This window comes from Beauveria bassiana (assembly GCF_000280675.1).
Source record: "Beauveria bassiana ARSEF 2860 unplaced genomic scaffold BBA_S00002, whole genome shotgun sequence".
Classification (NCBI taxonomy): Eukaryota; Fungi; Ascomycota; class Sordariomycetes; order Hypocreales; family Cordycipitaceae; genus Beauveria; species Beauveria bassiana.
The window spans coordinates 946,549-973,209 of NW_007930837.1; the positions used below are offsets into that span (position 1 = coordinate 946,549).

A 26,661-nucleotide genomic window follows, 5' to 3' on the forward strand; every position below is an offset into this window, starting at 1 on the left:
ATCTACAATACGAGAAGAAGAAGAAGAAGAAGAAGAAGAAGAAGAAGAAGAAGAAGAAGAAGAAGAAGAAGAAGAAGAAGAAGAAGCAGCTAATATCAAGGACGCAGGATTCGCGAGTTTTGCATGAGCGACATGCCCATCATCATGTTTGACAAGAATGAAGACTATGTCGTGCTAACTGTTGAAGAGGTATGTTCATTGTTCCACACGGCCTCGTTTTACTGGGCGAGTTTTTGTGCTGATGGCTTTTGATTGTCTAGATTCTGCCCATGTCTTTTGGTCCGGACCAGCTACCCCCCGCCGGCGCCCCCGGCACATGAGCTAGTTGTCTCTTGTAGGTTGGAGCTCAAATCAAGTAGTTTGTGAAGAAGCACATGGTAGCAAGGTGTTGAGGTGTTTGAATAGTTGATGAGTTTTCGACATGGGGCGACTTTTGAGTATGGTAATCTTGAAGAGCATCTAGAATCTCGAGAGATGATGGATGTATACCAGGAATTACAATTAGGATCAAGATTTAATTTCATATTGTTTTACAAAGTGTGAATCCGGTGGTAAGTCAACACTCTAATCACTCGATATAAGACCTCTCGATCTATTGGAGCACGGTGCGTTGAAATTGTATATTCAATGGGACTGTTGAACAGGGCTTCCTGCGTGCTCAGCACGAATGCCCTGCCAACAACGCTCTGTGCTAGCATAGCATGTCTCGGAGGCACAGTAAAGGGTATCGAATCAATCATTCGGGGGAGTGGACTGCTCGCACCAACGTCCCAGCATAAACAGGAAACCATGTCAAGATGAAAAGAGCATGAAACATGCAAAATGAAAAACAAATAGGCCCGCTCGGCTAATCGTCAAAAACTCGTCCTCCTTGTGCGCCAGTAAAGCGTAAAAAGCATCATGCATCATGGTAAAGATCAAGCCTTAAGTCACAGCGTCAATCTTCCCAAATAGTTTCGAGGTCCAGGTCACTTCGTCGTTCGGCACCGCACACGCTCCATCGCTTGCGCTTGTCGCGAGGTCCAAAGGCCAGAGTCCGACCACGTGTCGGCGAGTCGAGGCTGCTTCGTCCTTTGGAGTCGGATGACGAGTCGCTGCCTTCTGCAGCCTCGTTGGCAGCTGCCTGCAACTGCGCTTGGCGCTCGGCCTCGAGGGCTGCCTCTTCAGCGTCTGGAGAATCGGGAATGGTTTCCAAGCTTGAAATGCTTGGGCTTCGTGATCTAGCAGAAGTCGGTGTAGATGGCATAGATGACAGATTCCCGCCATAGCTGTCGTAGCCTCTGTACAAAGGTGAGGAAGCGGTGGAAGAAGGAGTGGTGGGAAGAGCCGTGTAGGAGCCTGTACTAGGGAGTGACAAGTTTCGGAAGGGCGAAGAAGTTCGGCGGTAGCGTGTAGAGGAGGTGGAAGAAGATCTCAAACTGGGCGAGTTACTTCGTTCCGACGATGGTCGGTCTGGTTCCAAGACTGTCGTTCGCACGGGAGACATGGGCGGGAAAGCCTCGTCTGAGGGTTTGCGGGGGGTCCGCCGACGGCTAGGTTCAGCTGGGCTGGTGGGACGCAGCTGGGGCGAGAGGAGGATGTGACCAGAACCATTGACTCCGGGTAGAGAACGTGCCCTGGACATGGAGGGAGCCGAGGTTATGCTCGTGGCAGAAAAAGAGCGAGTATGTGAATTGGAGAGCGGAGAGGCGGTGCGTGGGCGAAAAGGTATGGAGTTAGCCGAGGGCGTCCAGGGATTAGACGAGGAGTAGCTAGAAGGTATAGGATCGGTGCTGCGCCGAGTGGTAGCTGGCTTCTTCATGATGTTGAGGTCGGAAGAGGAGTCGTGGAGGGAGCCCCCGAGGTGTAGAGTCGGCAGCGGCGAAGGACGGAACTCCTCCATACGCTCCGTCTCGGGAACGGGTTCCATGGTGAAGATAAAGGGCTGTCAGCGGTAGGAGAGGAGAAGCTGTAGGCGAGGGTCGGATCGTGGTAGGATTGAAGCGGAAGTAAGTGGGAGTGCAACAGGGGCACAGCAGACAGGCACAAGCCTGGGACGGCAGGTGAGGAGCGCCGGGTCGGGTATTGTACTGTGTAGCACAGGCTAGACAGCAAGCTGGGCTGGTGACAGAAATTCGGGACAAGAGGTCGACGCAGCGACGGGTGTGACGTCCAAAGGTGCCAGCAGCGCCCAGACAGAGAGGCAAACGGGATCCGGCAGTGTCGCAGTGTGGCCAAGCAAACCAAGACGGGCGCGGTGCGTGAAAGCACTGGCACAGCCTTGACTAAGCGAGGCAAGGCGAGGCGAGGCGAAAATCACGGGTCAAGCGGTTGGTAGGCGTTTGAAGACCAACTGGCGCCCCCTCCTTTGGCGTGTCGTGGGCTTGGAGTCGGTGGTGTTTTGGAAGGGCGGAGGCCACGGCGGGCGCGCGGTACGTATGGACCCTTAAATTCGCTTGTCGCAGAGTTTCGCGGGTATAATAAATAAAGAGGAAGAGGAAGAGAGAAAAAAAAAACGCAAGGCCAACAGAGGGCCTGCAGGCTGCAGGAGCTTGAGGAAAAGTCGGCGAGTGTTTGTGGTTTGGGAGAAGAAGAAAGAAAAGGGCCGTGTTGAGTGAGCAAGGCGAGTCAAGTTGAGAGCGAGCGTGTCTGTGGGTTGAGAGAGGTGTCAGCGGTGGTGACTGACGGGTAAGTACCTAGGTACTTGACTGGGGTAACTTGACTGTACATAGGTACAGTAATCAACGAATCCAGTGAAAATAAAAGAAGTGAATAAAGGACCCCCAAAAGATTGGCTGTAAACCCCAGGTTTCTAGCGCCATTACAGCCTATTCGCGGTGAGGCGTTCGATGGGCTACAGTTGTTCGGCTTGTCGCTGCAAAGATGCGGGTCCACACCTTTGTTGATGTGAAATCTGATTTGCCAAAGCCAGTGGCAAGTGGAGAGGAGTCAAGTACCTTGGTACCTCGTCGATTACGAATGCAGACTCGCAGTGGATTCTTGTTGGACCCTTGTTTGCATTCCTGTCAGCTTGTTATCCCGCTTTAACTTGCAAACAGTCCGAGTAAACAATAACAATATCCCATCCTTGATAATAAGTCATCTCTTATTTTTTATTTGTCGCTTGTATCGTCTACTTTATTCATCACAGTGAAGATGCGTCGCCTTCTCGAAAAGGGTTTCCCAACGGTCACTACTTTGTACAACACTCAAATTGGCTTCAATAGCGCCGTAGGTAGTTGTCCGCCTCGACCGCTCGCTCTGGCAAAGCACAAAGGGGAAAAAAAAAACTTACCTAGTTTCGACTGTTACGTGGCGGGCGCGCCATTATTAATAAAGATTGACTGCCTGACACACACCAGGAACCGAGCCAAGAAGCCTGCTGTTCTTATCAATCCCGCAGGTACGCGCTGCCTCGGCCCAGAAGTGGCACACCACTTGACCACCCGAATCATGGTAAGCCCAAGCGCGGGCAGTTGGCCAACTATCTGGGCAAAAGCATATCGCACATGGAATGCACACAGGCCAATTTTTTGTTGTCCACTTGCCATGGACTTTGTTGGCCGAGTTGTCAGCGCTATGATGCGGCACCAGAGACGTACACTCGGCGGGCAACCATGACATAATTCGCTTCATATCAATAGACAAATGATATCCTTTGTAATGCATATATACAATTCCGAGTAACATTATTACAAGTAATATGATAAATCATGCAGGCGTTCCTTGGAATGACTCGAGCCCTTTACGGACCAGTGGGCTTTGAGCCTTTGGGTACACCTGCACGTCACCAGAGACCCACCGCAACGCCGCCCGAGGCTCTTTTTTCTTTCTAATGCTCCGTTCCGTATACCCATGTCCTTTGATTTGTGAATGGGCCCCTCTTACTGGTATGAACTCTTTTTTTTTCTGCCCCGTTCTGATCTCTTGATCTCTTGACCTTGGAAAGCGCCTGCCGCCGTCTCATCTCAGCTGCCCCACCCCCGTCTAACGGCCCCTCACGTTTGACCTGCGCCATCAGATTACAGCACGCCTGTGATATCGATACAACAACTCCCTACGATTTACAAATGATCTAGTCACTAGTGGCAGGGCGCTGTTGGCAGGGCATTCTTTCTGAGCACGCAGTAACTTTTCTTTGACATTTCTCATCTCAAAGTGCCAGAGCTGCCAGTCGTAGCCTCCTGGTAGAATACGCTGGCATCTGTGTAATTTCGTAGCACTTCGCTTTTTTTTTTAGGTCGTGAGGGCTAATCATAGCTCAATTAATCTAGCGAACTGAAAAACTCGGATAGCAACAGCTCAAGAAAAGTAGAGAGAAGATAGTCATTTTCGCACCAGCATTCTGCCAACTCTCCACCGAGATACATTGAGCTGCATCATACTCTTAGCCAAATCAATGAAGACAATAGCAAATTATAAGGAGCAAATCTTAGACGCTGAAATGTTTTGAAAGCCAGTGCTGATTCCAAGACGCATTCGAATTTCTCAAAAGTAGAGCCGCGCCGGTTTGCAGAGGATGACATGAACATCGTGATTCTCTCCGTCGGCATTGCCAAATTTTAACAAAGCAGGCCTGAATACTAGGAATCTGTCATTCGATTTGACATTCGGCAACCGCTCATTCTCAAAATCAGTCGTAGGCCAATCATTCTCGACCGGCCTATGAAACGGCCAGGCTGGGAGGAGAAGAGCCTTGGACGACATGAACATGATGGCAAGTTCCGTGGCGTCGTAAACTGCCACTCCAAGAACCTCCTTGATATCGTTCTGATGAATAGTCTTTGGCTGCGACTGAAACATGGCGAAGATGGACTCTGCAAACTCATCGGCCATTGGCTGCTGGAGCTCTTTGTCCAGCTGGGACGTGCTCGCCTCGCCCCCTTGGGACAACCATAAAGCAAACTCGGCTATTTTCTTCGGATCTTTTTCAGTACCTGCATTACAATTGTTAGTTATTTCAGCGTATTTGGAAGGATGAGTTCTTACTAATGGCTTCTTGCCTCGCCATTTGGAAGAGTTTGAAGATGTTGCCTCTCCACTGGCGGCCTTGTCCGAGGAAAACATGATAGTAGATAAATTCCCATATGTATAGCTCCAAATACCCCTCGAAAATCTCTCTCAAGTATTCCTGTGGTAGATCTTTGAATTCTGCCTCTGGAATTCCCAATCGCAGAATTTCTGGCGTGTCCTTGGCGCCCTTGGGCTCACAGGATCGTAGCATCAAGACAACACTTCGGATGTTGTAACGCAGTGCATTCCACTTGCTCTTGATTGTGTCGTCTGTAACCTTTTCAGCAGCGGATTTCTCTCTCTTTGCGCCCTCTAACATCTCCATTTTCAGTATATCGATTTCTTCGTGGAGCTTCTCTCGCTCCTCCGTCAAACGATTGTCGATGTATTCCCTCTCCTGCCTGAAACGGTCATGGAGATATTGTATCCCATGGGCTGAGTCATTTTTGACGCATTTGATTAGTCGCTTCTTTATCGGCAGTTGATTGTCCTCGTCACATCTCTTAGCGTTGCTTGGGGACGAAGCTGCTGCAACTGGTGTTGTTGAGTCGGATCGTGACAATGGCGGACCACACCCCTTGGCCGACTTGGACGATTGGCTTCTGGTTCTTGGTGCCATTTGGTCAGATCTCGATGTCGTAACAAGGTTAACGCTATCTTTATCGGGTTGATATTCGGTGTCGTTAGATGGCATATCATCCCCTTCGTAGCTTGGTGTAGGAGAGACTGCGCCGCTTTGGAGTTTTCCAGACATGCTCGAAGGGCAAATGCGTCCCCGCCAGCTCAATCGTTCTGTCTTTATACTGACGTTGCTTTCTGGAAGTCGTCTCGTAAAAAGCGTTATATTCATAGTCTGCCAACCTCGATTAAATATTTGAAGGTTTCAACTTGACGTGAACAGAACGAAGAGTCCAACTGCAAACGGTCCGCCCTCGGCAGCACTTCTATTGCATGCCAACAAGCAAACGGCTGCGATATTCACCTCGGGCTTTTTCAAGTGAGCATCATGTCATTGACCACAGAAAAGGAGCATGCAACTGGCATTGACCTCAAGCACTTGTTACTCTGCCTCGCTTCCTCATCTCACGCATCACCCCATAATCTTTTCGTCCGCAAGCTCTACTCTCTGCAACTCTCTGAAATATATCATCGCGTCTTACATTGAGCGTTTCTTCTTCAAAAGTCATACAAATATTCAAGCAAGTCACATTGCTCTTTGCGAGGTCGCCCAGCCACTGTGAAAGAGCGACCGACCAGCATGCCGTCCATCATTACTGTCGGTATCGATTTCGGGACAACGTGAGTGTGTAAATCCTTTTTTCCAAGACTCCATGGTACTGATCCGTGTATAGCTTTAGCGGTGCCGCATGGGCAATCTCGAAGCGTTCGGCCGACATTCACGTCATCACCAACTGGGAGTCCGAGTACAATGGGTGTTCCGATCGCGGAAAATGTCCCACTCTACTTCAATATGGCACCATTGACCATGAGACACCTTGGGGCTACAATGTGCCGGCCGACAAAGATGTGGTGCGGTGGTTCAAACTTTTGTTGCTTGAGGAAGTAGACCTACCCAGCGCCGTTGTAGAGGACCCTCAGTACAGAGAAGTCCGTAAACAGCAAGAACGCTTGAAAGTCTGCCCTATTGAACTTGTGGGTTGCTTCTTGCGATCGCTTTGGAATCATTGCATGAAAAACATCACTCGTGCTCTTGGATCAGACGAGGTCGCCAGCTGCAAGATTCACATTGTGATGACAGTGCCTGCTATTTGGCCACACTATGTCCAGGCTCGTATGAAATCCGCCGCTGGACTTGCAGGTATGCTGCAGGAAAGGAGTACCAGTTCAGCCCTCGAAACGACCTTGGAATTCTTGTCGGAGCCCGAGGCTGCCGCTTTGGCTGCCCTTGCTGAAATGCATCCTCGTCCGGATATCGAGGTAAACGAATGATCTACTCTAGCCGGAAAACTTTTTAACGTTTCTTTTGCAGAAGGGTGACACAATTATTGTGTGCGATGCTGGAGGCGGAACTGCGGTAAGTTCAAGGCATGTTTACTCGAACTGATGCTGACACAGTCGTGGCTAGGATCTCATTAGCTACCAAGTTGACAGAGCGAGCTCCTTCAGACTTCGAGAATGCGTCCCTGGTGAAGGTCGGCTGGTCTATCATTGATCGAATAATGGCGAATGCTGACATGTTTCGCCTAGGTGGTCTCTGCGGAGGCATCTTTGTCGACCAGAACTTTGATGACTTGATTACTCGCAAGATGGGAGGCTCTCCTTGGAAGGGTATTGACTCTGCAGATAAGCGAAAATTCATGAAAGATAGTTGGGAAAATGGCATCAAGTCACAATTTTCTGGTAATGATCGAAGCTTTTTTGCAGAAGTTCCTGAGGGGTATCTGCCAGATGGTGCCATGGGCAAGCGAAAGCGTCTCCAGAGTATTTGTCTCGACAGGTTCGTACTGATGATGAACATTTCTTCTTTACTTCAAGTACTCATATGCGGATATAGAAACGACCTGATTTCGGTTTTCTCGCCCGTCATCAGAAAAATATGTGATCTCGTTAAAAACCAGAAAGACGCCATCAGAAAAAAACAATCGTCGGCCCCGAAGGTATGTCTTTCTTCAACACCTGCAAGTTGTCATCAATGACATTGGGAAATAGTTCATCATTCTTGTCGGAGGCTTCGGCTGCTGCAGATACCTTTTCGATCAACTCGTCGAGGCCTACCCTGACAGCACCATTCTCAATCCTCCATCTGAACAATCGTAAGTTTCTCTTATAAACAAACCAATCGAATGCTTCGATATAAATGCGGAGTACTGTACACCGACGCTGACCGGAATCTTTTTGACGCAGATGGACAGCCGTCTGTCGTGGAGCGGTTAGACACGCCCTGATTCACAAAACGGTTGGCAAGAATGGAATGCGCGCCCCCGGCTTCAAAGCTATAAAGCCCGGAAATTACATTGTTCAGTCACGGATCTGTCGAATGGGCTATGGATTCAGGCAAAACGAGCACTGGGATCCACGCAAACACCGTCCAGAGGACAAATTCTGGGACAGCGTAGAGGAGGTGTACGAAGCGTCAAACCAAATGAATTGGTTCTTGAAAAAGGTATTGTTTTTCCTTCTCATTACCTTTGCGTACTAATCCCAGAATCAGGGAGATACACTAGACGGCGCATCGCATTCTACGCATGAGTTCTATCGACTGCTTACTCCCGGTGATGAGCTAGACATTGAAGAAGAGCTGTATTTCTGCACTTCGGACGTTCTGCCTTTGTGGAAGACGGACTCTGTCAAAGACTTATGCTCGATTAAATGGAACAAGAGAGTTAATCTAGACAAGCTCGAAATGAGCTATACTTTGGCTGGTGGAATTTACTGGAAGCTGAGCTACAAGATTCAGGTGATTGTCAATGGCCCAGAGCTTAGGATTGAGGTTTACCACAACAAAAGAAAGGTTGCTGCGGGACAGGTTACGGTGGAATGGACATGAAGGTTAACAGGAGAAGGCCAGAAGACTGTATGCAGTCACGCATATGTCGAATGGGCTACGGATTCAAGCAAAGAGAGCACTGGTTTTTGCGCAAACACCACCCAGAGGTCAAATGCTGGGACGGCACAGGAAGTTTTGAAAACATGGCAGCTTAGGCAGAACCCTGTTAAGCCTGCTCAGCCCGATCATGCAAGACACGTCAATATTTAGGACAAAACATGCAAGACCAGGACTTAGCTCAGCCACTCGACGCAGGGAAATGGATTTGGACTGCACGGTGATTGTGAAGGGACGGAAGAAACAAACATAGCTCACAAGATAGAATAGCTTAATCGTGCTTCAAATTTATCCGAGAATGGTCAAATTGTGAGACAATTAGAGAATAAGTAGGTGAACGCGGGTCTTCAACACTCCTCAGATGCTGAGAGAGTTTATTCCGCTTGCAGTACCGAGTAGTACACAACAACATGTAATGAAACTGTAACGGCTTCTGTCGCCTTTTGCTTCTTTTCTCGCTTTCATCATATTTTCTTTATTGCCTTTATTTATTGGGTATTGCTTCCCGATTACCACGTATTGATAAAGAAGCAGGTTTTGGCTTTTTGCCGCCGCCGAGTAGCCATCTTGCCTTTGCTGTAAGTCGTTGGGGCGAAATGGAAAATCGGAAATCACATTCATTGTTGCCAATATAGCCAGTTCGTAGCTACCACAGGGTTAAACAATCAAATGCTTTTTTGTTTGTTGCCAGAACATTCATCATATGTCTACACCTTGCTGCGTCTCGTCAAGCACACACGAGCAATCTGGCAGAGCAGAGAGAGTGTCTTCATGTCCTTATGTCTACCATAATCTACTTTAATTACTTGGACCATATTCTTTTTGGAAACCACTGATAAGCCTTGCACACTTACAATAAAAAATTTTTCTCATGCTTTCCAGCACGGCCAAAGAGTGTTGGTTGAGCCTCCTCGTCCCTACAAGGTGCCTGTAACCGCCGCCCCATAATAATTTTCCAGAATCTCGGATGCCGCAAGGCTCCTCAAGCCCTCGTCGCATCCCCTTTCCCAACAACACCTCTCATATAACACAATTCATAGCCTATTCGCCATGGCTCCGGCCGACGAAACACCAGGCGCGACACCACCTCACAAGCGACGCCGCATGCGCGACGCACAATCACCAAGCGGTCGCTCGCCAGACGCGTCGAGACGAGGGCCCGATCGCGGAGACAGCAGCGACTACTACTCCAAGACCCGGGACGACTCGTCGCCGTCGCCGTCGCCGGCGGCACGACGACGGCGCGCTGCATCCGCCTCCAGCTCGGGCGCCAGCACACGGTCCGAGTCGCCCTCCCCTCGACGCGCACACGCAGCGCGGCGGCGCTCCGCATCACGCTCACGATCACCAGCCTCGACGTCTTCGGACCGCACGCGGACAGAGTCCTTCTCACCAAAGCCTGCGCCGCCATCGCCCTCGCAGGAGCAGCAGCAGGCTACACCGCCCGAGCCTCAGGGACGCACGCCGGTGAGGCCAAGCTACAAGGCACGGCTGGCGCTGCACGGGCACACCAAGCCCGTGTCGCAGGCGCGCATCTCGCCAGACGGGCGCTTCATCGCGTCGGCATCGGCGGACGCGACTCTCAAGATCTGGGACGCGGCGACGGGCGCGCACATGGACACGCTGGTCGGGCACATGGCGGGCGTGAGCTGCGTCGCGTGGGCGCCCGACAGCAACACACTGGCGAGCGGCGCCGACGACATGGCGATCCGGCTATGGGATCGGGTGACGGGGCGGCCCAAGACGACGGCGCGCAAGTCGCTGGCGGGCGGCGGTAGCGGTGGAGATATGGCGCCGCTGCGCGGGCATCACAACTACGTGCACTGCTTGGCGTTTTCGCCAAAGGGCAACATCCTCGCGAGCGGGTCCTACGACGAGGCCGTATTCTTGTGGGATGTGCGCGCGGGAAGGCTGATGAGGAGCTTGCCAGCACACAGCGACCCGGTGAGCGGGATCGACTTTTCACCAGATGGGACACTGGTGGCAAGTTGTTCTACAGACGGCCTCATGTAAGTGGGCAGTTATGCAGTTTTTACAGGTTTTGGACAAGTGCTAATGTGCGGGTTGTGTAGTCGTATATGGGACTCGGGAACCGGGCAATGCCTGCGGACGCTCGTGCACGAGGACAATCCGGCCGTGGCCAACGTGTGCTTCTCGCCCAACGGCCGGTTCGTGCTCGCCTTCAACCTGGACAACTGCCTCCGGCTGTGGGACTACGTGGCGGGCAGCGTCAAGAAGACGTATCAGGGGCACGCGAATGCCAAGTTTGCGGTGGGCGGGTGCTTTGGCGTGCTGGACGGGGCGCCGTTTGTCGCGTCGGCGAGCGAGGACGGCGGCATCGTGCTCTGGGACGTGGTCAGCAAGGAGGTGCTGCAGCGGGTACGGGGCCACGCCGAGGGCGTCTGCTTCTGGGTCGACGTGCACGGCGAGACCATGGTGAGCGCGGGACAGGACGGCACGATACGCGTCTACCGGCACATCGCGGAAGGCAGGCTTGCGGGTGATGGTGATGCCAACGGCAACGGCAACGGCAACGGCAACGGCAACGGCGTGGCGGTGAATGGCAATCATGGAGCGCTGGCGGCGAATGGGGAAGGGTATCCGGAGGCGTTGCCCATCAGGCAAGAGGACGTCAAGATGCAGATGTAACGAGCCTACGAATTTCTATTTAGATGACTTAATCGGCGCGCATTGGGAGGTACTTGTTGTTTTCACTCATTAATGGCAACTTAAAGATTCAGAGTTGAGACGTTTACGGTTCAGGCAACCGATGATGGACCAAATCTTCTATTCGTGGGCCCAATATGAGAGAAGAAACGGCGACATGTTTCGTCTCCTAGTTACAGAGGATCGTGGGCGATTCAATGGGCACAATGGGGAACCAGGCAGGGGAAGGCAGCAAACGTGGCCTTGTTCAGCCATGGATCTGCGCAACGCGAGGTAATAGGATTTCGAGTCGAGGCGGGGACCGAGTTGCATGAAATAAAAAATTCAAGCAGCCAAGAGTGCATCGACAGTCCCGCATAAAGATTCTGCGCATGTTCTTTTTTCGCTCTTTGTTTTCAGGTCGTTTCACTCCGTATTCTTCTACTGAGTACAGAGTATACCAGTACGGATAGTACCAGGATAGTACCAGGATAGGTTGATCGCAGGCAGATTTGGTGGTGAGTCAGGCGGGGATTGTGCTTCCCAGAATAGCAATCTGCTGTCTCAGTGCCCCATTCCAAAGAGGTGTTGGGCCAGGGCAGCAGTTGCGCTAGATACTTTTGAACAGAGATTGCTTCGCATGTGGGCAGTAATATTATGATATAACTACTTGATAGATTAATACGAGCATAAATAGTGGCATCAAGAGACGGGCCTTGGCGGCCGACTCATGCAGGGGCAGTCGCGACAGCAAGGAATCGGAAATCACAGGGACAAGTTGAGATTTCGCCATTGGTGTCACGACTCAGGCAAGGGTCTAGACGCAGACCCCTGGTTGAAGAAGCTGGTCGCGCCAGGGAGGGGAGGAATGAGATGACGAAACAATAAAAAGACGAAAAAAGGATAAGTAAAGGCGCAATTTCTGAGGCAATTCTGGAGGAGTAGTTGGAAGTGAATCTAGATGAGATTTTGGTCTGAATGAACACAATAGTATTCGGAGTGGCTCGAAAGACCACAACGTTGTTGAAAAAATTCATATTGGCTAATAAATGAGGAGATCAGGCAGCCAATGGTTCGCTGTCTGAAACGCGCAAGTTTTACAGGGCAGAAGCCGGCGACTTGCGGGATGAATCATTTTATGCAACTGCCGTCATGACTTGCTGGACTTGGCCAGACAAAAATCACCTCTTCAGCCTTGCCGCTGCAAACAATGCAACCATGGCGCTCACTTTGCTTTGCTCATACCTGTGCGCAGCCTGTTATTTAGTACACCCCAATCGAGTCAATTGAAGCGCTCCGAGGACGAGGCTAGTTGATACCTCTCCACCCACGATGGCCATGACTCCATGAGAAGGAAAAGGCGTCTTGCTGCCTTTTTTATTTATTAGCACTCATCCTTTTTTTGGTGCCAACCCCCTCCCTGGTCAAAGGGGCATTGTTGACGGTGTTGACAGATGCCAGAAAGCATGATTGGATGGTTTTGCTCGGACAGTCTCCGCTTTAAACGCCACGGCTGGTGAAGGCACTTCGGCTGACCACTAAAGGGTCATTTGTACCTGCAGCGCCACGGGGCGAGAGCCCCTCACCTCCCGAACATTAGCGTAGACTAACAAATTAATAAACGGTTGGGGGACAAAAAAAAAAAAAGACGGACAAAGTCAACTAGCTCATCCTGATTTGAAACCTTTCAAACATTGATCGTGGGAATGCCACTGACGAGCACCAGTTCATCGTCGTCGCTTTTTTTCCTGCGACTGACATGTCAACTTTATCTCAGCCGTTGGGCTGTCCGTGATCCCTGCATCAGGTGGATCTGGCGGGGCTCTTTTGATTTTCTGCAGCTCTGCAGAAAGAGTGGGCACTTGCCCGGCTCCATTATCCAATGGCTCCAAGGGCTCCCCTCTAATAGGTAAATGGCTTTCATGCCACGGATCGTGGAATGCATCCTCTTGCTCTCTGGGGCTCGTCGCCATGAACTGCCAGGTGTTGCTCACCTGCCAGCCTGCAGCTGTTGGCGCCCCGCTAGCAGGCATCTTACCACCCCCATTACTCAACCAGCCCCCGGCCGGCAGCCTGCCTGCCTGCGTGGCTCGCTTTTTGGTTTTTAATACCATTCCCTTCTTGTCGCCGCCTTTCTTACATCTTTCTTCTTTTCTTCTTTCACCCTCCCACACGCTCACTCATTCTGCCCTAGGTCTCGGTTTACATACCACGGTTCTTCCAACCACAGTCACTCTTTATAAAACCGTTCGACACTCAATTCTCACAACCTCGCTCATTCCAACCCTCCCACCCTACCTGACCTGATTACTCACTCAAGATGCGCTTCACCATTGCCACCGTCCTGGCTTTTGCCGCCTCTGCCGTCGCCGTCGGCGTCGATGCCACCGAGGGCTTTGACAGAATCGACACCCCAAACAAGGACGAGCAGCTTACTGCCGGCAAGCCCTACGTTGTCAAGTGGGATAACCCTGCTCCCTACACCGAGGGCCCCGTCTACATCCAGCTCCTCGGCGGCAATGATCCCAACACTCTGACTGTCAAGTCTGAGAGACTTGCTAGTACGCCTTCCCCAGACAGTTGCCATCATCCACACCATGTGCGTCGCTAACTTGCATCCCCAGCCATCGACAACAAGGACAAGGAGTACACCTGGAACGTCGACGCCTCCCTCGGCGATGACGCCACCTACGGCCTCCGCTTCGTCTGGGAGAAGGACGACAATGTTGTTCAGTACTCCAAGCCCTTCCACATCAAGAAGGGCGACAGCGCCGGCTCCTCCACTGTCACCCAGACCTCGTCCCAGGGCGTCAAGACCGTCACTCTCAGCTCCGCCAGCACCAGCTCTTCTGCCAGCCCTTCTACCAGCTCTGACAGCTCTACCACCATTACCAGCAGCGCCAGCAGCACCAGCAGCATTACCAGCTCTACCACCGAGGTCGCAAACACCACCACCTCGAGCTTCATCACCTCGAGCTTCACCACCTCGACTGCTCGCGCCAACACCACCAGCGCCAACTCCACCCACACTTCCACCCTCGGCTCCAACACTGGCAGCATCTCTACGACTACCCCTGCCACCCGGCCCTCCAGCGGTGCCGCTCACGCTTACGGCTCCATTGCCGTTATTGGTGGTATCGTCGCCGCTCTGCTTACCCTGTAAAGGGGACTAGACTCATCTTGTCATGACTATAATGTGATGTCTGTTCTTCTTCATCTTGAGTTTGCGTCATCTTGCTTCGGTACATAGAGGGCATGGGCTTCTTGCCTTGGCCAGTCTTGCTTTCTTCTCCTTTTTTTTTTTTTGCCAAATGATTCCACCTCTGGCTTTACCCTGCACATACGGCATCTAATCAATCTTTTGGTCTTGAAAATACAATAATATTGAGGAAAAGGTAGTAAGAGCTGGGTAGAACTCGCAGCCGGCAGCTCGTCCCGTGTCGCGACGTTGCTGTCCATGAATGCCGCGTCGTCTCACCTCGAGACAGATTTCATGTCGACTTAATTTACGCCACAACTTAATGTAATTGTACATTTCTTCCATTGCTATTTTTTCTGTTCGTGATAATTCTTAAATACGTGCATACGACGGACCATCTACAATGACCAGAGCACATGCATGCCCCCACCCTACTATTTATTGACAGCTGTTCCGAGTTCCCGATACCGCTTTCTTCATGCCAAGCGCGTTTGAGTCAATCTTCGGCAATCACGCTGGAATGTGAGACATGGATTCACCAGCCCGGACCAACAGATTGGCGATAATCGATTATTATTGGCGCGTCTGCACGTGGTGCAGTACTAAATGCGTGCCACTTCGCAAGTAGGCTCTCTAGTCAAACGAAAAAAAAGAAAGAATTCATCCCCCCCAGATAAACAGCGACAGAGTTTCTCAGAAGGCCGAACTGCGGGAATTGGCTCATATGACGTAAGCGGAGGCAAGCAAGGGAGCATTGTTTACAAAGTCTGGAATGTCAGTATTCTGGGTGCCTGGGATTGCCGCCGCACTACCCAGTGGTCAGATGGAGCGTGGCCTCGTTGGAATTCGAGTCTTTCGAAAACGGCAGAACCTTGAAACAGCCGCGACATGATGATATCATGCACTTGCCTGCGCGAGCTACGGCTACTCGGAAGCATCATCATGGTAGTATGTACTTGCCGCGCCAGCTACAGATACTTGGCGATGGAGGCATCATCTACGCGGACCTCTCTCATCTTCAGCATAGATTCATGATCTGCCGCAGGCAAACTTCAACAGGATGCAAAAAGATATTTTATTCTTCAAATTCAGGCTCAATTATTACTTTTCATGATTCTCATTACCGAATAGCACCAACACCCGCTCAACGTCCTCCTACCTGCCCCTTGGGCAGCGGCGCGATCCAGCACACCGCTAGATTGAGCGCAATGTGCATGACGCCAATCACCCAGAGCGCCTTGGCGTAGCCCTTTCCGTGGTCCATGAACCGAAACACAATGGCAAAGATGACGCCGCCGAGGTTGCCGCCCGCGCCGGTGACGCCCGAGACGACGCCGTTGGCCGCCGGGTGGACGTGCGGCACGAGCGCAAAGTTGGCGCCGTTGCCGGCCTCGACGAAGATGGCCATGACGGTAACGAGGCCAACGAGCGCGCCGAGCGGCATGCCGCTCCCCTCGGAGGGGTTCACGCGGCCGATGACTATGAGCAGCCCGCCGCCGAGCAGGCCGCAGGCCGTGATCCAGGCCTTTTTGAGCCACAGATTGCGGCCGCCCCGCCGGTAGAGCACGTCGGCGACGACGCCCCCGAGAGGCCGCGTGATGACGTTCAGGAAGCCAAAGATGGCGGCGCAGTTGCTGGCCGTCGTTTGGGTGAGGTGCGGGTAATTGTGCTTGTAGTAGGAGGAGAGGACCGAGTTGATGGCGAGCTCGCCGCCAAAGGAACATGCGTATGTGACGACGTGGAAAATGGTCTGTGGAGAGAGGAGAATGGCCAACGAGTCCCTGAGGAGTGGCTTCATGACGACTTCGCCCTGCGCAATGTCGAGGGCCTGCTGATGCGAGAGGCCCGCTCCGGCGTCGGCCGGCATCTTTGCGCCGGCTTTTTCCTCATCCGACGATGCGTACGTCTCGGTTTTCGGTGTCTCAAGGCCCGTATCGGTGCTACCCTCGCGCATCTGCAGCGCGCGTAGGTTCTCGCGGATGCGCTCGTCGCGTTCGCTCCACCTCCCGAGGGGCGCGTCCGGACACAGCAGCGCCATGCCCAGCGCGCACGCCATCAGACAGACCAGCGGAACCACAAACGTGACGCGCCAGGCCGTCGACGGGCTCAAGCCCTGCCGCGAGACGAGCGAGTCAAAGACGGCCGGCATGATGAAGTAGGTGATGCCGCCGCCGGCGTTGCCCCAGCCGCCGGCGAGGGCGTTTGCGCTGCCGACGACGTTCTTGTCGAAGAAGCCGGTGCACCAGACCTGGCAGGGGACAAAGGTGGCGCCAAGCACGCCGAGGAAGAAGCGCGCGGCGTAGAGGCCCGAGGCGGTGCGGACGAGCGGGGCGAGCCCGACGGGGAGGCACCCGGCGAGGAGCAGGCCGAGGAAGACGCGGCGCGCGCCGAACTGGTCACACAGTGGGCCGGTGGCGAACCGGAGGAGGAGGGTGGCGACTAGGGAGATGATGTTGGAGTTGGCGACTTGCGCATCGGTCAGGTGCAGGTCCTTTTTGATTGTGACGGTCAGAAGCGGCGGGAACGTATACCTACGAGAGGAGGGTGGTATGTTAGAGGGAGAGACGTTTCCCGAGATGTCGGAGGAGGGAAAAGGGCCAGTTTTGAACGTACCAGGCCCAGAAGGCGAGCATGAAACCCATCCAGGAAAAGAAAAAGACGCGTCCGTACATGTCGAAGGGGTTGAGTACGGGGATGCTGCGTGCCTTTTTGCTCACGGGACACACCTCGGGCGCGGCCCAGAGGGCCGAGAATCTGAATCGAGGCATTGCAAAAATACAAAAGGTAATTTGCTATGATCTGCTATAATTTGCTATAACACAAGCTTGATTCTGGGTTGCAGAGACATGAGTGGAAAACACAATTGGCGAGTTCTCGTCTTGTATTATACTCGATACACGGACTGGGAAGGGGTGTCTGATAACAAACAGTTGACTGCATCGCTTGCAGCCCCCGAACCATTCCGCATGGCGCCAAGGATCGATAGTAAAAGCACGCTGTAGACGAGTAGGGAGCGTTGTCGAGGCTAGTCTATCGGTTGCTAGATGGCGCAGCCGAGATGGCTGTTATCTGGTCTGGGCTGTTGGGCAGCCGGGGTCTGGCCGAAGCCTTGCTATCGGGGTTTCAGACAGGTATCTGCGATGCACGTATGAGAACGGCCTAAACTCCTTATCAAAGAAGCATGGGGAAGTTGTGCCGCCTAGTTCAGACAAACTCTGGGGTGGATTTGCTGTGCTGAATGTGGTGCTTGTTCCAGAGTCTCCATGACCTCGAGGCCCGGTCATTGTCCAAAGGCTTCAGTAATGGCTTGTTCGTATCGTCAATACTGGTCAACCGATTACTGTCCAGAAAGAAGACTGCTCACATGGCAGCCATCTCGTCACTAAACGGACTGGTCCGCCTGCCATTCAGGGCAAGTCTCGGCTTAGCTCACAGCTGCTCCTTCCCAGGAGAACGAGCAGCAGAGCCTCTCTGACCCCGGACCTGCTCCAGACGAAATACAGCCCGTCTCATTGGACCAAACCCCAGGCCGCGATAAAGATCTTGTTAGTGTCGCGCCTGAGACGGACGGCACGGCCGTTGTTGATAGCACCGCCGGCTTATCAACGTTTGGGCCCACCACCTCGACGGCAAACGCCACTAGGGATGATAAGGGGTCGGCGAGGAGGTATAAAGGCAGAGCTGAGCCGATCAGTCGAAGCTCTGTTTTCTATCTCTGAAATGTCATCTCCGCGGAGCGCTCTAGACGGGAGAGCAGCGTGGCCGGTCAGGGCCACATGCTTGCGATGGCAACGACAACCGAGACTGATGAGCATGTGGTCGAGCTTTTGATAACAGAATGCGCCTTTAGATATGGGCATGACGCTGCATCGACCACTGACATGCCGTGTTCAACAGACTCGTTTGATTTGGATGGCTCAGAGTTTTCGGCTTATCACGAAGTTGTCGGAACCGCCACATGTCGAACTGGTAAAAATAGTCACCACATGAGGCGCAAGAAGCAGCCAAAGTCTCGCTTCCAGCTACGTCACATGGGCGAGCGAATAAATCGGTGCGCAGTCGTAATCGTTTGATTTCTTGCAAAATTTTGCAATACTGTTGGAATAATGGTCTGACGAGCGATGCGACCACAACTTCACACTTTTGTAATTGCTGCCCTCCGATTCGGCACCCCGAGGCAACGAACGGCTGGTCGGGGCCGGTAGTGGGCTTATTAGCATCAAGGCATGGCAGATCCAGTGGGTACTACAGGTGCTCAAAACGGACAGCACCCGCGACAGCCCGTCGCAGTCTACCTACTTAATGCATTGTAAAATTTGGAGGCTTTGCTTATATATCATGCCAAAATGATGAGGCAATCTGCCTCCCCCCTTTCTATTTCCCTAATTACTCGCATGTCCTACGCAGCCCTGCAGGGGGCCTTACCTAAGTATGGGTGTCACGGTGTGTACATGATGGCCGCGTTGAGGCTAGGCCGAAAGTGGTAGGAGGGGCAAGCCGTCCCCTGGCAACTCTGAAAGCGGCTCAATTTTTTTTATTGCGCAACTTGGTGATGCTGCCCCTCCATCTGCTAGGAGGAAGCACGATTCTTCGCGACTTTGGCCTTTTTTTTTGGCGCTTTTTTCTATAGTTTGCTCTGCTATTGGAATTGACGGATCGCACCTCGGCATAGGTAGATTTGCCTTTCCAGAATTATATACGAACTATCACGAAGCGACAACGAAAACGTTCAGGATGGCTGCCCAGACGACACCCAAGACCTGCAGGGTCATTACCGCCGAGACAATCTCCAAGGGTTACCTGCAAGAGGTCAAGGACACGCTTGCCAAGGTGCTCGGCGACAGCAACCGCAAGCCTACGCTCGCGGCTTTCCTCGCCAATGATGACCCAGCCGCCATCAAGTACGCCGAATGGTCCAAGAAGACTTGCGAAGAAAAGTGAGTCACAATGGCCGATTGACTTGCACTGCTTGGCAGTATTCTGACATATTTGTTTTCTCCTTGAAGTGACTTTGCCTTTGACCTGCGCACCGTCGACAAGGATCTTCTCGAGGAGGAGATCATCAAGGCCAACGATGAGGACGACGTCGACGGCATCATTGTCTACTACCCCATCTTTCAGCAGAACCCGACGCACGACAAGTACGTGCAGGAGACGGTCGATCTCGGCAAGGACGTCGAGGGTCTGCGCCACAAGCATCTGCAAAACATGTACCACAACGTGCGCTTCATCGACGCGCCGGCCAATACGAAAAAGTCGATTCTGCCGTGCACGCCACTCGCCGTGGTAAAGATCCTCGAGTACCTGCAAATCTACAACCCGATCCTGGCGACCGGCAACCGACTGTTTGGCAAGACCATCACCGTCATCAACCGCAGCGAGGTCAACGGGCGGCCGCTGGCCGCGCTGCTGGCCAATGACGGCGCAACCGTCTACTCGGTCGACGTGACCGGCGTGCAGCTCTTCACGCGCGGGCAGGGCATCAAGAACCCGCGCCACCGCGTCGAGGACAAGGAGGGCTGGGGCCTCGCGCAGTGCCTGCCGCTAAGTGACGTGGTCATTGGCGGCGTGCCCGTCGAGTCGTTCAAGGTGCCGACGGAGCTGCTCCGCGAGGGCGCCGTGTGCATCAACTTTTCGTCGTACAAGAACTTTGACGGCCCGGCCGTCAAGGAAAAGGCGTCCATTTACGTGCCGTCGGTCGGCAAGGTGACGATTGCGATTTTGCTGCGCAACCTCGTCGTGAGTAGATTGCTATTCGGAATTGTTGGAAATTGAGTAGCTAACAGTCTATCGCAGCGTCTCATCGCCAACCGTCCTCCCAAGAACTCTGACGAGGGCCTGGTGCAGGCCAGACACGACGCCTTTATGGATGATTAAATCAGGATACCTTGATGGTGATGGAAAACTGAGTTCTCGGGGATGATGAGGTCTATGACCATCATTGCATAATGGGGAATGCGAACGGAGTAGAGCGAGTAGCAAAAAAAAAAATTAGAGCATATATTAGACAGGGCAGCACAATTCACTGTTGCCCGCAACTACATTTTGATACCTGTTGGAATTGCGTTTATTCTGTGCCGAGAAGGGCAAAACTAAAGTACGGCAGCTCACTTGACACTGTGATTGCGTAGGCAACGCGAATCAAAGTTTCATTCGCTTAAGTATGTGGCAATTTTTCTCTCCCCATGTGCGGAACATGGGTGTACCGCGAAACACATCGGATAGCGATGTGGCGTCCGAGTTTGAAACTCGCTGCAGATTCGGGATGTAGGTGGCGTGGCAAGATACGAAGCGACGTATCTGAACTGATTCGGTATAAGGGACGAATGAACAAGGGCAGGTTGTAGGTTGTACAAGATACATTCACGGCAATTGTGGCCACGGTTCAGTCTGTGTTGGGGTCAGATGCAGAATTTTGAATAACGGTACATGCAGTCGTCTGTTGCGCCAGGGAGGGTGTACTGGATTGGGCATACTTGCATTAATGGTACAATATAACGAAAAAAGAAAAAAAGAGGAAAAGCGAATCACGATCTGAAGCTGACTGCGCCGAGCAGCGACTTGCTGCTGCGATTCACAGGTCAGATCAATGCTTATTAAATGCTCGGGATGGGGTTAAAAAGTTGCGAGTACTTGATGTTTATTGATCGAGGAACGAAGTGTGGAGGACAGTTTACCTGTGGGTTAGGGTGCGACCGCGTGCAATCACAAGTACCAACCTGATGAGGACTGAGGCGTGACAGAAGTATCCGGTACTCGTTGACCCAGCCCTGGCCACTCAAGCCTCGCGTTCCCCTGCCGCCCAGCGTCCCCTGCTAATGAGTTGTCCAGGATCCCTGCTCACCTGAATTAATACGTGTCAATAATTACCGTAATGGTCTGCAGAAAATAACGAGAGTGTTGACTGGTATTATGTACTTGGTAAATACCTAGTCCCGAGTGCGCAGCGCAGCGCAAAAAGGCGTTCGTGCTGGATTGGCAGTGATTGCCCCCTGAATGGGCCGCTGCTCACTTCGCGAAGATCCAACACCCTCCTCTCATGGTGCTCTCGAAGGTACCTAGGTACCTGAGGTAGGTACACACGAAACCATCTCGGTTCCCCCCAGACTTGCATCGCGACGCCAACGCTTTTCATCCCAAGAATGCATTTGCCACTTTAAATAAGTATTACTTTTATAGCTCAATACTAGGACTGGGTCGATTTTCCGCCCAATCACACGTCACTGGCTTGGACCGGGGTGCTGGGCGCCACTGCAGAGGACTCGCTGGGAACAGCCTGGCTCCCGTTGAACCACCTCATCCGCCCCCTGGGCTGCGATACGGATATACCATCATTCCTCTGCCACCACGGCATCCGCGGCTGGCTCTGCTCAGCCGTTTCTTGTGCCACTGTCTTGTTCGCTCTTCGCTCATGACCGATGGTGTGGTGCAACTGACCTCTTGCGCACGGGGGCACGAGTCAAATCTGAGTTTGCGTCTGTGTCCGCCCCCTCTACTACCAGGTAGAGTTGGACGAGCGAGCCTCAACCACGCTGTCTCTCGTTCGCTCACACTAGCCCACCGCAGCAAACACGCTACCTTGTTTTCCCGCGAGCCACGGATACAAAGAAAACTCATCATCCGGGCCCCAGCATCACCTCCGTACTCGAAGCATACAAGTGTCGCGCATACTCATTGGGCTATCATCTTGCTGTCCGAGGCTCTGAGCCGACTCTCAGCATTGCCGTGCTTGTCGCCTGTGTCCGCCGTCGCCGCCGCCGTCCTGCCGCTGCCGCTGCCGCTGCCGAGTCCACAATGGCCACGACGCCCACTGGTGCGCCTGCACGTCGTCATGCAAGGCAAGACTCTAATGGAAGCATCCCGCCCTTGCGGCCCCAGGCCTCCTCGCCTACTTTGACCAACCCCGACATGATCCTGCCCGACTACGACGAGTCGCAATATTCAAGCCTGCAACATCCATCCGTCGGCTGGGGCAGCATGCCGCTCGACGCTGATCTGATGTTTGACTTTCCGGAGGCCGTCGACTCGTCGGCCGTCTATCCTCTCAACACCCCCATCATCTACGGCAACGGCACCATGCTCTCTGACATTGGCGAAGTCACCGAGGTCGAGAGCAACGTCGGCGGCCCGACGCGCCAGCTCTCCGCCCGCTCCAACCGTTCCCGTCGCTCCAACCACTCCGACGACAACCTCACCCCCAGGACTTCTCCACCGGCAAATGCTGCCCGCAAACAGACACTCCGTCGCGCACCAGACGCCAATGCCCAAGACAATCGCTCGTCAATTGACTCGGTGCATACCATCTCGACCCATCACGATGTCGCCTTTGCCGATTTCGACGACACCATCAGCGTCGGCGATAGTAATTTTCAAGGCGATGACGAGGACAGCGTCGCTTCTTCCTACCTCGATGAGCACACGCTGCCGCGCGATGCACTGGCGCGCAAATCTGGCCTGTCACTTAACAAAGACAGATACTCGACATCTTCCATCAGCCGAAGAGCCGAGCAGATCCTCGCCAATGCCAAGCGCAGGTTGACGGTAAGCTGGCCCCAATGCCATGCATAGTATTAGCCGCATACTAATGAGAGCCAATAGACAATGGAAGGCAATTTATCTAGAGCGCGAACTCTCAGCTACTCCTCAGTTTCCGATGGTTCCACGCCCTCTCCGATCCGGACGCCCAATTCGCCGGCATTTAGAGTGCCGGTGCATGCACGCAACATTAGCGACAACAACATCGCCACCCCGGATCAAAATGCCATGCCTCCCAGATCTGCCAGTGCCCTCGGTGCGGCTGGAGGATATCGCCGACCTCTTCCGCTATCGCGCAGCGCTGACGCTATCACCCGCGCAAACCATGGCATCTCTCAACATCCGCTCGACCTTGCACTCGAGCCGCTCCGCGAAGATGACGGCGCGCAGGATGAAGACAGCTCAGACAGCACGCAAGTGGCCAGATATGCCAGCCCGACATTCAATGGCTACGGCGACGGAGGCATAGTGCGCTCTGCTTCGGCAGCTCAAATGCGTGGAATCCAGGACCAGATGAATGGCCTCAAAGGCAAAATCTATAGTCTGAGGGAGCAGGCTGCCGCCGACAGTATGAAACGAAGGAGTCTGCAGAGCTTGCGCTCGCCGAGTCTCTTCACCAACGCCAGAGTCGATGTTCAAGACTCGGATTACCAAGCAGCGCAGGCCCAAGGTCCGGAGTCGCCATCTCTTGGCAGCCCGTTTCGTCCCGAATTCGCCAAGGAAGACGACAAGTCACCACCTGCGCCAGATGAACAGAGCACACCGCCGGGGAAGAGGGCGGATCGCGATCTCGTTGTCGCGCGATCCAGCCCTATGCAAAACCTCCATCAAGCATATTTGCAGGATGAGAATACTCCGCCTAAGACCAAAGCGGCGGCGGCCAAACAAAAGTTTGACAAGCTTGAACAGTCTGGTTACGCAGATGACAATGATGACCTCCATACCGAAAATGGAGATGCTGAAGAATCGGCCGAGGACTCTACCATGGAACCTGCTGAAGAAAGGGCCGTTGAGGACTTGGCCGCCGACACTGCTAGCGAAAGTGGCGACTCTCTATACCACGAGGCCTATCAGCATCCCGTGTCTCACGAAGATAGAGAAGACGCATTCGACTACGAACACTTTTTCCTACACTCGGCCATGGGCCATGTTAGCAGACAGAGCTATCGCAACCCCAGTGACGATTCTGGCAGCGAATGCTCAGAGGACTCTGTGGAGACGACAAGGGCTGCCCCCACGACGGCTTTCGGGCGCCCTCGACGACCTAGTCTGGATACTATGACGTCCGTCGATAGCTTCGCAACGGCACGAGAAGGTGCCGACAGCCGCGCTTCTACCGTCGACACGCTAGAAGATGGCTACGAGTCTCCGATCATTGGCATCGGCCAACTGCGTAGTCAAACGAATAAGCGTAGCAGCAGCGAAGATTCACGTTCCTCAAAGGAGCAACACAGCCATCGCAATGCATTTCAATATCGACCGGCCACCATGGCACCCGCTGCTGTTTGTTATTCTCAACGGCTCGGCCTGCACCGTCCATCGGTATCTTCTTTTGAATCTATCGGTACAAATCGAAGCTTTCCTCTTATTAACAAGTCACGGCTGAGCGGCAACACGACTCCGAGGGATTCTCCGGAGAATATGATCCACGGCATGCGCAGTCCCCCACAGAGTCGACGAAGCAGCATGAATGAACATGTATTGGCTACGATGTCGAATTTGTCAAGTGCTGGCTCCGCGAATGGTTCCTTCAATGGATCTGCGAATGGATCAGTTGCCGATTCTGTTAGTGGCCCATCTAGCGGTTCTGTCGGCTCTGTCGGCTCTGCCAATGGCTCTACCCGTGGACTTGCTCATGGGTACTCTGGCTCCACGAACGGCGGGACTGTCAATGGGTCCCATGCTGTCGCACCGCCGTCGCCCACGATGCAGCCTTTGACTGGCGAGGATCAAGCATCCATTGATCTATTGTTGGCGAGCATCCAGAAGTGTGCCATGGGATTACGCGACACGACGCCTTCGGGCTTCAAAATGCACGATACATATCGACGGAGACTGGAAGCTGCCCGACAAATTCTCGACGGCGCCCCAGACTCTTTCTAAACTACAAAAATTTGCGACACGACAAAACGGCGCAGGGAAAAACGAAAAGTTGGGGTTGCCTGGGTTACATTAATTAATGCCCGAAACGACACTGATTGCTACTATTATACGGAGTTGCGGAATGGCTTGTATATTTCAACATCCGGTCTACTTTGTTCTTTCATCATCCACTTGATTCCCATTCACTCATTTTCTTCTCTTGTACACTGGTCGCGACACAGCGACGTTACTGGCATCTTGTTGTATTTATTATATGGGGAACAACAGCGGGATGGTGGTCATTCTTTGGACAGAAGACCACTCATTAGTTTTCTTTTTAGAAAAAATAGTAATGAGCTTGTATTTCCTTGAATCGCGTGTATTTCACCACGCAAGGTACGCTCATGACGTGATTGCTTGTGTCATGGCTATGAAAGGCCATCACATGCCAAATGTGTCCAAGCGCTCGTAGCAGCAGTAGACAGTAATTCACGTCTTAGATACGTTGGAGAAGAATTAGAAACTCTAGTATAGGAATGATCTAGACAGCATAAGTTTTTTCTTGTCTTTTCTGTAACACGACGTGTGCAGTCACCAGTCACCGACACGGCCGCTGGGTACGTACGGGCTTGATTGCTTCGTCGCGGCGCCTCTCAGAAGCCATCAAGCGGGCAAGGCGGTGTGTGGGTCCTGCACGCTCCGCGGCCGCGTTCAGCTGGGTTCAAACGACACGTTTTTTTGGTGCCGCCTCTTGACGTGAACTTGCCCTCTGTCAAAGAAGCAGACCAATAATACATAATCAAGAAAGTGACCCCGACGATTGTTTCGCGTCGCGTTACTTGATTCTTTGACACAGTCCTCGCGTTTTCAAAAGACGGGCGTGCTTCACTCAACCCTTTTGACGCACGGTGTATCCCTAGTCTTTTTCTCTGCAAAGAGAATCACAAAACCTGCGACACAACACTACGCTGGCGAGAATCCTCTCATTGCGCGCAACGAAGCTACGCGATAAAACGAACCCTTTCGACTCTTCTTACCTCTTACCGACTTGAGACGAAACAACAACAACAAACCCACCCCCAACAAAGGGACAAGACATGGACATAACAGCGACGCTCTCGCACCTCGTCACCTCGCTGCTGCCGGCCGACAAGGCGGCGCTCGTGCACCACCACGTGCTGCGCGCCGACGCGCCGCTGCAAGTCTACTTTTCCGCGGCGCGAGCCTCTGCGCTGTCGGGCGCGGGCGCGGCGTACCCGTACGTGGCGCCGCTGGCGGAGCGGGCGCTGGCGTGGACGCACGCGTCGGAGCTGGGCGGTGTGCTGGTGCCGCTGGCGATTCTGGCGGCGGCGGTGCTGGTGATGAACTGGATCCGGAGGGTGCTGATGTGGTGGGCGCGGCTGGCGCTGCGGGCAGTGCTGTGGGCGGCACTGGCGGCGCTGGCGGCGTGGGTGTGGTCGCGCGGCTTGCAGGCGAGCGTGCGGGACGTGGTTGTGCTGGGGGGCCGCGCGAGCGGCTACGCGGCGCTGGTAAAGGAGATTTGGTGGAGAGAGTATAGGAGGTACGAGGAGCAGCAGAATATGGGCAGAGGGGAGCGTCGGTGAGGGCAAGAGAAGGGAGGAGGAGGAGGAGGAGGAGGAGG

General features: G+C 53.2%; 10 protein-coding genes across 10 annotated transcripts in view; 7 read left to right on the top strand and 3 right to left on the bottom strand.

The window, feature by feature from the left end:
* The window catches only part of BBA_00938 (cytidine deaminase), a gene marked incomplete at both ends in the record, with an annotated part of 896 nt that extends 576 nt beyond the window's left edge, over nucleotides 1-320 (top strand). Inside the window, 2 exons of the mRNA XM_008596035.1 lie at nucleotides 108-189; nucleotides 261-320. Of these exons, the coding sequence (XP_008594257.1) occupies nucleotides 108-189; nucleotides 261-320 (142 nt within the window). The remainder of the gene's footprint in view (nucleotides 1-107; nucleotides 190-260) is intronic.
* A 617-nt stretch (nucleotides 321-937) lies between these two features.
* BBA_00939 (basic proline-rich protein) lies at nucleotides 938-1,909 on the bottom strand (the record flags this gene model as incomplete). Its single annotated transcript, XM_008596036.1, has 1 exon — nucleotides 938-1,909. The coding sequence occupies one exon, from the start codon at nucleotides 1,907-1,909 to the stop codon at nucleotides 938-940; it is 972 nt and encodes a 323-aa protein (XP_008594258.1).
* A 2,558-nt stretch (nucleotides 1,910-4,467) lies between these two features.
* BBA_00940 (uncharacterized protein) lies at nucleotides 4,468-5,746 on the bottom strand (the record flags this gene model as incomplete). The annotated part of the gene is made up of 2 exons (XM_008596037.1): nucleotides 4,468-4,916; nucleotides 4,969-5,746. 2 exons carry the CDS (start codon nucleotides 5,744-5,746, stop codon nucleotides 4,468-4,470), a joined length of 1,227 nt encoding a protein of 408 aa, XP_008594259.1.
* Nucleotides 5,747-6,250: 504 nt separating this feature from the next.
* BBA_00941 (hsp70 protein) lies at nucleotides 6,251-8,500 on the top strand (the record flags this gene model as incomplete). Its single annotated transcript, XM_008596038.1, has 8 exons — nucleotides 6,251-6,291; nucleotides 6,345-6,930; nucleotides 6,983-7,027; nucleotides 7,098-7,450; nucleotides 7,508-7,610; nucleotides 7,663-7,766; nucleotides 7,858-8,116; nucleotides 8,165-8,500. The coding sequence occupies 8 exons, from the start codon at nucleotides 6,251-6,253 to the stop codon at nucleotides 8,498-8,500; spliced, it is 1,827 nt and encodes a 608-aa protein (XP_008594260.1).
* Nucleotides 8,501-9,607: 1,107 nt separating this feature from the next.
* Nucleotides 9,608-11,206, top strand: BBA_00942 (WD domain-containing protein; the record flags this gene model as incomplete). Its single annotated transcript, XM_008596039.1, has 2 exons — nucleotides 9,608-10,566; nucleotides 10,630-11,206. 2 exons carry the CDS (start codon nucleotides 9,608-9,610, stop codon nucleotides 11,204-11,206), a joined length of 1,536 nt encoding a protein of 511 aa, XP_008594261.1.
* A 2,317-nt stretch (nucleotides 11,207-13,523) lies between these two features.
* BBA_00943 (uncharacterized protein) lies at nucleotides 13,524-14,366 on the top strand (the record flags this gene model as incomplete). The annotated part of the gene is made up of 2 exons (XM_008596040.1): nucleotides 13,524-13,764; nucleotides 13,828-14,366. 2 exons carry the CDS (start codon nucleotides 13,524-13,526, stop codon nucleotides 14,364-14,366), a joined length of 780 nt encoding a protein of 259 aa, XP_008594262.1.
* A 1,180-nt stretch (nucleotides 14,367-15,546) lies between these two features.
* Nucleotides 15,547-17,170, bottom strand: BBA_00944 (nitrite transporter; the record flags this gene model as incomplete). The annotated part of the gene is made up of 2 exons (XM_008596041.1): nucleotides 15,547-16,933; nucleotides 17,016-17,170. 2 exons carry the CDS (start codon nucleotides 17,168-17,170, stop codon nucleotides 15,547-15,549), a joined length of 1,542 nt encoding a protein of 513 aa, XP_008594263.1.
* Nucleotides 17,171-19,136: 1,966 nt separating this feature from the next.
* Nucleotides 19,137-20,279, top strand: BBA_00945 (tetrahydrofolate dehydrogenase/cyclohydrolase; the record flags this gene model as incomplete). Its single annotated transcript, XM_008596042.1, has 3 exons — nucleotides 19,137-19,339; nucleotides 19,409-20,141; nucleotides 20,199-20,279. 3 exons carry the CDS (start codon nucleotides 19,137-19,139, stop codon nucleotides 20,277-20,279), a joined length of 1,017 nt encoding a protein of 338 aa, XP_008594264.1.
* A 1,917-nt stretch (nucleotides 20,280-22,196) lies between these two features.
* BBA_00946 (uncharacterized protein) lies at nucleotides 22,197-25,040 on the top strand (the record flags this gene model as incomplete). Its single annotated transcript, XM_008596043.1, has 2 exons — nucleotides 22,197-22,943; nucleotides 23,001-25,040. The coding sequence occupies 2 exons, from the start codon at nucleotides 22,197-22,199 to the stop codon at nucleotides 25,038-25,040; spliced, it is 2,787 nt and encodes a 928-aa protein (XP_008594265.1).
* A 1,076-nt stretch (nucleotides 25,041-26,116) lies between these two features.
* BBA_00947 (uncharacterized protein) lies at nucleotides 26,117-26,623 on the top strand (the record flags this gene model as incomplete). The annotated part of the gene is made up of 1 exon (XM_008596044.1): nucleotides 26,117-26,623. One exon carries the CDS (start codon nucleotides 26,117-26,119, stop codon nucleotides 26,621-26,623), a length of 507 nt encoding a protein of 168 aa, XP_008594266.1.
* Between the last annotated feature and the right edge of the window lie 38 nt (nucleotides 26,624-26,661).